The following is an 11,343-nucleotide window of genomic DNA, read 5'->3' as shown; positions in this document are numbered from 1 at the left end:
TGATGTTGGACTTTGTCGTGACAGTGAGCAATTATTGCCTTGGTGATGGGATGACTCTTTGGTATGATCACTGGATGCTTCAGTGAGGTAGGGAGTGATGCATTTTTCAGTCTTCCTCCCACCTTGAGGAGTCCATCCTGATCAAGAAAAGCATCCATCTGAAACAGTTTACTCTGAGAGGGAAGTTGAGTTACCTTACTGAGCAACTTTAACTCTTCTGGATACGCGTGTCTCTGTAAGTCTCTTATGATGATGCAGCGTGCGTCTTCTCGTTCTTGGACGGTGCTGTGGTCTGTTGACTTATCATGTCTGACACGACGAATGAGACGAGCGACAGCCTGAGTTGCTTTTGACCACGAAGAAAACTTTGACAGGCGGTCTGAGAGACTCAGCTGTTCCCGTGTCTGTGTGTTTAGAGTCTGAATCCTCTTGACTTCAGGATCTCCAATCTGTATTTCTGCGCTAACATCTGTAGCTAGAGGTATCTCTTTCTCCCATAGAAACTGAGGTCCTTTGAACCAGCTTGATGTGAGAATCTCACTTACGCTTGATCCCCTAGATGCGATGTCTGCGGGGTTATCAGGTTTTTTCGAGTGATACACTCCGTGGTGAGGAATGTACCACTTCTCTCCTTCCTTCCCTTGATCCTGAACTTCCTCTGCCTCACCCTTTTCAATGATTTCATTCATAAACTTCACATAATGTTCTTTGTACTTGTCATCCTTCGCCAGCTTTCTTTTAAGGTGACTGAGCCGTACCATCGCCAGTTGTTTGTTGTCAGGGAGATAGGGTCTCTCTTTAAAGGGGAGTGGCATCTCGTAATGTCCATGAATGTTCCTCTTGATCCCTTCCTTTAACACATGCAGGAAGCGGATGTCATCCTGAGACACAGTCTTTCCGTCCTTATTGGCATCTTTAAAGTCAGACTCGAGAACCCTGAGTGCCTCAGCTGGGGTCACTGGAGGAAGCTCTCTGACTGAAACTCTGTGACACATGTTGGTGATGCTTGGTGAGTTGTGGTGAGGTGAACAGCCTACGATACTCCACCCCAAATCCGTCTGAACTGCATATGGTTCGCTATCTCCTCCAAGGATTACCTGCCGTGGTGCCAGTGCCCTTGAGCAATTGTAGCCGATCAGCAGACCGACTTCACATTTCAGCTGTGGTGGGATTTCATCTGCTATTTTGATGAGATGATTCCAGTTCCGTGCCGTGTCACAGGTAGGAATGTGTGTTCGATTCACTGGTATACAGTCCTTGGTGTAAGCAGGGGGGAGATCAATGTGGATAGCAGAGCAGTAACCTCTCACTCTCAAACCTGACACTCTTTGACTATGCATTAATGCATCCTTTCCTGTCATGGTTGTTAGTTTCAGTCTTACAGGATGAGTTTCAGTCTGTAAACTATTGCTGACTTCTTGGTCAATGAAGACTGTATCGCTTTGGGTATCAAGCAGCGCATAAACAAGTCTTTCCATACCTGGATTGCTGACAGAAGAAACCCACACTGGCACTATCATTGAAGTGTTGGTAGATGGCTCCTTAGTTGCCACACTGAGAGCCAATGTGGTTGCTGTTTCCTCTGTGTTACTTTGATTTGAGACTGACGTGGGCTTGGCCTTGGTGTAGGTGTCATCATGGAGAAGCGTAGGATGTCTTGCTTTACATTTGTCGCATGAATGTCTATTGCGGCAGTCCTTGGCGTTATGGCCCGTCCTCAAGCAGCCATAGCAAAGCTTCTTTTCTTTCACATATTTCCGTCGTTCCTCCAGAGCTTTCCCTTTAAACTCAGGACAGCGATGAAGTTGATGTTTACTGTCTTGGCAAAACACACATGGTGGCTTTAAACCTGTTCTTAACTGTCCTTGTGTGTCATTCTCTGTAACTGTCTGTGTGTGATAAACACTGGATTTACATTTCTTTTCTTTCAGATGACGTGATGAGTTAGCCTCTGATGAGTGGAGAGCGTGGAATGAAGTAATAGGATTACATGCAATTTCTGCCTCCGTTACAATGAAGAAGACAAACTCCTGGAAGCTGGGAAACTCCTGGTCAACTCTCATGACTTGAGTGACCTTGCGGTTCCACTGTGATGCTGCCCAATCAGGTAGCTTTTGGACCAATTTCTGGTTTTCTTCACAATCGTTCAAAATGTTCAGACCTTTAACGTAAGGCATGGCTTCCAGACATGAGTGTAAGAAATCAGCGAATGCTCTAAGTCCCTCAGCATCTCTTGGATGGACCTTTGGCCAGTTTGTTAGTTTTTCCCTGAATGCTTTTTGTATAACAAACGGCTGACCATACCTGTGGTTGAGACGGTTCCATCCATCTTTGTAGGCTTCATCATCATTTCTATAAAATATGCCATCAAGTGTCTTTCGAGCTGGACCTCCTACATATTTTTTCAAATAATGTAATTTGTCAGCTGAAGCAATGTTCTTTTTGTCTATGAGGGATGTGAAGGAAGCCTTCCACTCAATGAACTGGATAGGGTCACCAGTAAATACAGACGGTTCTGGCATTGGGAGCCTGTTCAGAGCTATGCTATCTTGGACTGCCTGAGCCAGATAACTTACATCTGTCCTTGCAGGTGATGCTGTCATTGTGATATCAGTGGGCTGCTGTATGAGAGCTGAAGGAGGAGGATACACAAACTGATGTTCTCTCGTTCTCATCTGATCTACAGAATGAACACTTGCTTCCTGCATTACTTCTTGATCATAAGTTGTGAACCTAGCTCGTGCAGCTTTAATGTCCTTCTCTGCCTTTAATCTTTCCAACTCACGTTCTAAGACTTGCATCTTTTCTTTTTGTTTCTCCTCCTTCAATAACACTTCATACTCTGCTTCCTTTGCTGCTAATTCTGCTGCAGCGTCTGCTCTTTTTGCTGCTATGACAGAGTGTTGACTGGAACCTTTACTTGAGTGTTGACTTGGAGGTGAAGCTGTGGATCCGTAGATGGAGCGAGCGTAGTCTCTGTTAAGAAGCTCATGAAGACGTTGCCTTACAGCTTCACTATCAAATTCTCCATCTATGCCTGATATCCTTTCAAGAGCAATTTTAACAATGTCCCTTGTAACTGCCTCACAGGCATCAATACGACGTCTTGTCTCATTAGATGGAGTGAGGTGAGCTCTGATGTCTATGTACAGGTTTATAACACAGTTTTTTCCTTCTTCTAGTGTGTCTATGAGAGTTGCAATGTCACTTTCAGGAATGTTTAACTTTAACTGTTCTCTAGCCTTACGTGCCTGGATCTTCCATTGTTCATAAATGTGAGTCAACCTTTTCTCCTTTTTGTGGGCCACCTCCTCATGAAATGCAAGCATCTTTTCCGTGGGATTCCGTAGGCGACCAGAGCGACGGAGATCCTCCTCTTCAGTATCCTTATCCTTCATCTGTTCGGAGTCTCTGTCGTCTGGAGGCGTCTTTACTGATGCTTCCATGTTGTGAGCAGGTACCACAATCCTTGACCATCACATCAGGTCCCTCTACAGTTGTCCTTGGTCAGCGGCGTGATGTGACGGATGAGGTGAAGCTCTTACTGTAGCATCCCCGGCTAAATGATGGTCGGACTCTCAAACTGATGGTTCACAATGTTTTATTCCTTGGACCGTATTCAATGTAAACACACCGTAAGAGCTATGAAAAGAAGAAAACAAAATACAGTTACCTTTACTCTTACTTGATATTACCTTTAACTGCCTTTATCACAAACAATCATGTAAGTTGACTCTCTTTTTATCTAATAAACTTATTGTAGACTCACAGGTTTTACTCCATGAATTTAAATATATATTTTAACTGCTACGATTAATATTACAGTCATGAGGGAAAATTCACATTTTAACTGAAAGACAACCTCCCATAGAGTGCAATATAAAACAATATTTGACATGGAATTAGCATTTTTAACCGTTCGTTTTTAACCCAATAAACAGTTTTTAACCTTAGCAGACCGCATATAAAACAGACAAAATACATCCTGTTGCATTACTAAAACAACCTACGAGTTAGCTTATAGCTTCATCTCACTTCAATACAGACCGACACGGCAGCTTGGCCGATGCTAATAGTAGCTACCGCTAACCACAATACGCTTTATGCATGAAAATATCCACGGCAACCAAACTCGAGCCGGACATAAATATAGCACGAAATGGTAACAAAACAAACCTTGTGCCCCTTATTAGCCAGGTGCTAGGGCGTTTCATGTGGGTTAGACACACTTTGCTTGCTTTTAGCATTGAAGACATTCCTTTAGCCTTGCAGACATACTTTTCCTTCTGCCGGTAAACTCCGAAGCACCGGATGTGTACGAGGTCTCAGCGAGACGCTTTCAAAATAAAAGCCCTGAATATCCGTCTGCTTAATATATAAAAAATAAAAGCCTGGCTTTAAAGAATGTTACTAAGTAAACATAAAAACACATTTATAAAAATACTATGCTCATATTAAAGGTCATTTACATGGTGCGTTCAAGGAAACTCGTATTTTTCCGACCGTGAAGTCGTACCAGTTAGATCTGGTACGAGTTCACGGGTCAGAAGTTACGAGTGGCCGTTATAGTGACTTTCACCGGTAAAACAGGTCGGAAAAACACGAGTGGGTTGCCTGGAACGCTACAAAGTCGTAAGTTGTGACTTGAAGCTGTAATTTACGATTTCAAAAGCCTGCCTGGAACGCAGCATTAGCGAAAACGACCGGACCACTTACTTCTGCTTTAACTGAACTCCTGCAGACTGTAGTTCCTCCCCTCCACCAGGGGGCGCTGCTCGCTCTGTTTTGACCTTCTGAGCCTCCGTCCGTCTGGGTGAAAGGACACGAGCAGCAGCAGCAGCAGCAGTCAGGATGACAACACTACGACCGTTCACCTGCGATGATCTCTTTAAATTCAACAACATGTGAGTTAAATCTGTGTCCGTTCTCCCACCGAGGACTAGTTTAACGTATTTCTGCTGTTGTCTGCGCGGCGGAGGGATCTGCAGCCCGTCAGTTAGCAGCGCTGGCAAGCTGAGCCTCATCACAGCCCTGCCGAGCTCCACATGAACAACGTCTAGTTCTGCGATTTCACGCTTATTTATAAACAAAATAAAACTTTAACACACGATATTTTAATCAGATATGAACTGTAACATCTTCCGTCAAACATCGGCTCAGTTATAACCAGTTAAAAAGCCTGTTGTGTCCGCAGAAGGAGGAAAATGTTGGTTAGCTCGGCGGCTAGCTACAACAGGCTAACTCCAGGCTTCCGCCATTTAAACCTGTTATTAATGTGTAAATGTGTAATTTTATAGGGAAAGTAACGGGTTTTAATCCGTTACACGTGAGCCGAATTTACCCAGAATACATAACGAATGTAATTTATATAAAAAATAATCAATTTATATGAATCCTCATTAATAACTGTCACTTTAAAACAAAAAATCTCAAATTGTTGAGTTGAGTTTGGTCACAGGTTGTAACTAATCTCTGGTTTGACACAGCAGCTCACTGTGCAATAGAAATTACAACTCAACATAAACACAGCAGATAGACAAGACCCAAGAAAAGATGATAGAATAAAAAAATAAGAAAATCACAGAAAACAAATAAATAAAGAAGGTGTTGAATAGACATTAAGACCAAAAAGGTGTCGGCTGAAGCCACATTAGAGATTGGTACAGCATTTTTAGTGAGTTTATTGTTAGGATATTTTTATTTATTATATTTATATATTTAATTTATACAAAATTTTAGTGGTTTTTAATATTTTTTCGTTTAAAAAACTTAAATGTGGCTTCCAGCACAAGCTTGTGATCGATAACAACTCTGAGGAAGATGGGAACTATTTTATTAAGAAATATGCTGGTTTGAAATTATTAATTGCAAATAGATATAGTTAGTGGTTTGGCTATAGATAATATAATGTTTTTTATTCATATCAAATTGTTATAGTCAGCTGACTTTTTGTTCTCTCTCTTTTCCATTTATGAAACTAATGTGTGTCTCCTCTCTGTCCAACAGAAACCTGGACCCTCTGACAGAAACTGTATCCTTCAATCATGCTGGTTAATAATAATAAAAATAATATATGATGTGGTTTACGATTTACACTTATCAAAAAAAGTCAACAGTCAATCATTTCTCTCCTTAAATAAAACCAATTGCTGTTGAATTTTATATTAATGGAAAGCCTCGTTATGGGATTTTGGCACCTTTTTTGGGGGGCACTACCCACACGTTTAGCGGTGTTGCTCATTCCATGAATGCACGATCCTTACAAGTTGTAGCTCATTGTAAAGGCGACTAATCAGGCTTTCCAACGATGTAAAATACAACACCAATTGGTTTTATTAAAGGGGAGAAATGATTGACTGAAAAGATGTTTCTGAACTTTTTTTGAGGAGTGTACGTCTGCTTCATCACATTGCACCTGTCCTAGTCTGTCCTCCACCTCCATACATCATGTGATTCTGTTGTGTTGTTGCTTTTCTTTGACCTTTGACCCTCAGTATGGGATCCCCTTCTACCTGCAGTACCTGGCTCACTGGCCCGAGTACTTCATCGTTGCAGAGGCTCCAGGCGGTGAACTGATGGGCTACAGTGAGTTCCTCCCTCCGTCTGCTCTCGCTCTGGAAAACACAGTTATGAGATTAATTAAAAATCAAGTAAAATTTTTTTTTTTTTTCATATTTTAAAGTTTAACAGTTTGCATGTTGGTCAGAAACTTTGACATTGATGAAATTTCACTCAAATTAAAATTCTCTTTCATTGTTATAGATCACGACAATATAAAAAAAAGATGTAGAAAAAAAATTAAAAACAAGACATTATAAAAGCCAAATTAGTTGATACTTAAAGTGAAAATAAGTAAATCCAAATTTCTTCAGGGAACAACAGACATTAAAATTTTTTCATTTTTAAATGTTTACGTTTAAGTTTATTTCATGGACTTGAAAAGAAGAAAGTCAATGCAACCAAATACAGTAAAATATAACAAAACCTTGATTTATAGAAAAATAAATAACCCTTTTTATATTAATTAATCATTACGCAACATTAACTAGATGTGATACCATAAACTAAAATTAAAAGTAGGTTTATGGTAGAATGAATTAGTGTAGTGACTATAATAAAACATATTTACTACAGATTAACTGAAGCTCATTTCTCTGTTAATCTGGTCCTTGTCTCTCGTCAGCGCCACCTGGTGGTCGGTTGATACAACGGCGCCTGAACCAATCAGTCCACATCCTCTCCTCCAATCAGCGTTTCACATTTTAAACATCAAAAATCTATCAAAAATCTCTTATAAATGTGAGAATTTTATCACGAAGATAAAAAGAAAAACTCAGAATTTCAAATTAAAAGTTGCCTCCTGCTGTTCGTTCTTCCCCTGTTGTGGCGTAATAAAGTAGACCCTCCTGTGTGAATCTCACCTCTCAGCAGCCTCATCCGTTCTCTTGCAGTCATGGGGAAGGCGGAGGGATCCGTGGCCCGCGAGGAGTGGCACGGCCACGTCACCGCTCTGTCCGTCGCCCCCGAGTTCAGGAGACTCGGCCTCGCCGCCAAGCTGATGGAGATGCTGGAGGAGATCTCAGAGAGGTGGGCACATCACCCACACTAGAAAGAGTGCACACATCACACCGATTTTAGCAGAACTCCATCGGCTCCCAGTCCATTCTAGAATTCATTTTAACATTTTTTGTTCTTACTTTTAGGGCTTTACATGGCCAAGCCCCCTCTTACATTTCAGAGTTACTCAAATTTTATATCCCCACACGCTCCCTCAGATCCTCTGGGCAAAGCCTGCTTGTCATCACCCACACGCATTTTAAATCCAGAGGGGACAGGGCCTTCCAAGCTGTTGCCCCCAGACTTTGGAACGCCCCGGCCACTGTCCTTACGCACTTTAAAGGGATAGTATCATTTTTTTAAAGTGGGGTTGTATGATCTCCAAATAGCCCCTAAGTACTTTAATTGCAGTAGAAGACTCTCTGCACTCCTCCCGTTAGCAACGCCAGCCCATAATAGCCCTGCCCAGAGATTTACAACATACATTGTTGTGAACAGACCCAAAGAAACGGCCTATTTTCACGGCCTAAAAGAGGTTTTACCTGAAAAAAAAATACACAGTTCCATTGTTCGCTATAATTTGAGTTATACCGTTTTTATTTGGACCTAACCAACTCACGTATCCCTCCGCCCAGGGTTAGCGCCCGCCGATCAGCAGTTGGTTAGGTCCAAATAAAAACTGAGTTTTTCCTGCACTTTGAGGGGCTGGAAAAAATTATATTATAGTGAACAATGGAACTGTGTATTTTTTTTTCAGGTAAAACCTCTTTTAGGCCACGAAAATAGGCCGTTTCTTTGGGACTGTTCACAACACTGTATGTTGTAAATCTCTGGGCAGGGCTATTATGGGCTGGCGTTGCTAACGGGAGGAGTGCAGAGAGTCTTCTACTGCAATTAAAGTACTTAGGGGCTATTTGTAGATCATACAACCCCACTTTAAGAAAATGCTACTATCCCTTTAAACTCCATTGAGTCTTTTAAGAAGGATCCGAAAACTCTGCTGTTCCGACAAGCTTTTATGTAGGGGGTGGGTTTTCTGGGGTTTTGTCTTAATTTTTGTTTTATATTGTGAGGTTTCTATGTTTCTTTGCTCCTCTGTATTTTAAAGTATATTTTTGGGGCTTTTTCATGCCTTTTTTTATTATTAGATAGGACAGTTCAGAGTGTGACAGGAAATGGGAGGCAGGGGGGGGGGGGGTTCGCGGGTCTCGAACCGGGGCCGCCTGGAGCGAGGACTATAGCAGGGTTCCTACAGCTTAAGCCAAGTTAAATTTAAGACTTTTTAAGACTTTTTTTAAAGCCACTTGAAATGAAATTTAAGACCGACTTCACAATAAACACAAATGCAGAAAAAAGAAAAAAAAAACACCACATCAATTACACAGGGTTAGGGACAATTTTACCCACATTCCTATGTGATCCAAGGTAAAGTGACTGCTACATGAACATTGGATTGTGTCTCTTTCCAGCTGTCCTTTCAAAATAAATGCAGAAAAAGTCAGGAAAAAAAAAAAAAACACTGACTCGGGAGCTGATGGCGGTGAGAAATTTAGCATTGACGGCCGCCACTAACTTCTCTATGTTGGAATGTTACCAATTATTTTGAGATTTGAGACTAATTACAACCATAAAATACCACTTACCATGTGTTAACATTTTTAAGACCTTTGAAAAACTGATTTAAGACATCTTAATGTCAATTAAGGCCTTGTTTTTAGATTAATGAATTCAATGCCTTTAAAGACTTTTTAAGGATCCATGAACCCTGCTATAGCCTCTACACATGGGGCGGTGCTCTACCAACTGAGCTAAACACCGCCCCGCTCCTCCGTATTTTAATTGTGTATTCCTGTTTTACGAAAAGTGCTATACAAATAAAATTTACTTACTTACACACGTCCTCATCATCATCATTACCGGTCTCGTCCTGCAGGAAAGGCGGCTTCTTCGTGGACCTGTTCGTACGCGTGTCCAACCAGGTGGCGGTGAACATGTACAAGCGTCTGGGCTACAGCGTCTACAGGACGGTCATCGAGTATTACTCCGCCAGCAACGGAGAACCGGACGAAGACGCCTACGGTGAGCAACAGCTGCAACAACCAACACAACCGACACATTCATCACATCAGCAGCACGTTCACCACCTGTGTTTTCAGTTTAAAGCACTGATAAAGAAACAAACCTAACCATCATATCACATCGCAGCAGGAAGTGAATCACTCACTCTGAATAAATATTTAAAAAAAGCTTAAAACAGCTTTTTTTAAATGTATGATCAGCGATGAGAATAAAGGTGTTATAAATAAACAGCGCTACTTTTTTCAGTTACCAGTAATCAAAAGTTACCGTTTCCACCGGTTATAACGCTGTTACTTGACTCAAGAAGTCCCGACACAAAATAATAATAAAACACCTGTTAAAGTTTAGCTATGCTATATACACTTTTTTTTTTTTAGTCCATCATCTGTTCAGGAAAAAAAGAAGTTTATCTGGAACTAACCAACTCACTCAGTATCCCTCCACACTGACAGGATTTGAGCATTTTATAGAAAAGTATTACTATAGTTACTTTCCCTGGTGATTAGTTACTTATATAAAGTAGTAACTTGGATGCTTTTTAAGGGAAAAGCAACTGAAAACAGAAAAATACCTTTGTAAAAATAACGTGTCCAACACTGATTATGAGTATTTTACTCCACTGAACCCCACTTTACTCTCCCACAATGCACTGCACAAAGGAAGTGTAGGACATGTCCACAACTGGAAAACAAAACTTCACCACAATATCTGAAAAAATTATTAAAGTATTTACTTATTGGATGTAAATTTTGTTGTCTATATTTATTAAAATAGTTCTGCATTAAGATATGATGTTCATTTATTGGTAACTGTAATAAGAGTTGACAGGAAACAGTTCATTTGGAGGTGAAACTCATAAATGTGAACTTTCTTGTGTTGATAATTAACATCAACTTGGACATTGTTTCTGTTTCATTATTGAATATTTTAGTTTATTATTAAATGCCTCCTTCAGAAACAGAAGATATTTTAGTTTAATTTGCCCTTAAATCACATTTTTATTGTCTCGGCTGCTTTTTTCCAACAGGTTGTTTTTTTTTACTGTCGGCCTGAAGGTGGCGCTGTTCAGACAGAAACTGAATCTGAATCATCCATGTTTCACAGTTTGACATTTCCTCTGTTTTTCCTTTTTCTCTCATCAGACATGAGGAAAGCTCTGTCCAGAGACACGGAGAAGAAGTCCATCATCCCGCTGCCTCACCCCGTCAGACCCGAGGACATCGAATAACAGTAGACTGTGGCTCTCTGCCCCCCCGACCCCCTGCTGCCCGGTGATAATTACCTGTACATAACGGATTAAAACTGCTGCTTCGTCACAGTCAGAGAGCCACGGTCTGGATTTAAAGGGATAGTTCAACATTTTGGCAAGACAGACACGAGTTGTTTTAGAGGGAAATGCAGAGACTGTTGATGAAAAACTGTCCCTGAAGGCAACACGCATCAGCAATTTTGCATGAATTTCCCTCTAAAACAACTCTGTGTGGTAACGTTGTGTTATTATCTCATAGCGTGGTGAATGTGCAGGTCACAACTTGTCCACCAGAGCGTTGTGGAGTTGTTGGATTGTGCATTTGATGAGTTTGAAACCAAGAAATCCCATAATGAGCCTCCGTAGCGTAGCTCTGAGCAGCTCACGGCTCTGCTCCGCCGTTCTAAAAATATCTTGCACTGACAATTAAAGGTAACAAACCTACTGCTATGACTATA

The 11,343-nt window shown here is 41.0% G+C and overlaps 1 protein-coding gene across 1 annotated transcript; it reads left to right on the top strand.

Annotated features, from left to right (window-relative positions):
• Positions 1-4,807: 4,807 nt before the first annotated feature.
• Positions 4,808-11,014, top strand: naa20 (N-alpha-acetyltransferase 20, NatB catalytic subunit). The gene is made up of 6 exons (XM_084000976.1): positions 4,808-4,904; positions 6,007-6,031; positions 6,495-6,585; positions 7,452-7,587; positions 9,491-9,636; positions 10,779-11,014. The coding sequence occupies exons 1-6, from the start codon at positions 4,852-4,854 to the stop codon at positions 10,862-10,864; spliced, it is 537 nt and encodes a 178-aa protein (XP_083857102.1). The 5' UTR covers positions 4,808-4,851; the 3' UTR covers positions 10,865-11,014.
• The last annotated feature ends 329 nt before the right edge of the window (positions 11,015-11,343 follow it).

The sequence above is a fragment of the Trachurus trachurus genome (assembly GCF_905171665.1).
Source record: "Trachurus trachurus genome assembly, chromosome: 24".
NCBI lineage: Eukaryota > Metazoa > Chordata > Actinopteri > Carangiformes > Carangidae > Trachurus > Trachurus trachurus.
Note: the sequence above shows the minus strand (reverse complement) of the source record. Positions and strands in the feature narration are given on the sequence as shown.

Coding starts and splice junctions, on each gene's coding strand:
- naa20 (XM_084000976.1), top strand. CDS start 4,852: ATGACAACACTACGACCGTTCACCTGCGATGATCTCTTTAAATTCAAC. Junction 4,905..6,006: donor CTCTTTAAATTCAACAACAT/GTGAGTTAAATC, acceptor TCTGTCCAACAG/AAACCTGGACCCTCTGACAG. Junction 6,586..7,451: donor CGGTGAACTGATGGGCTACA/GTGAGTTCCTCC, acceptor GTTCTCTTGCAG/TCATGGGGAAGGCGGAGGGA.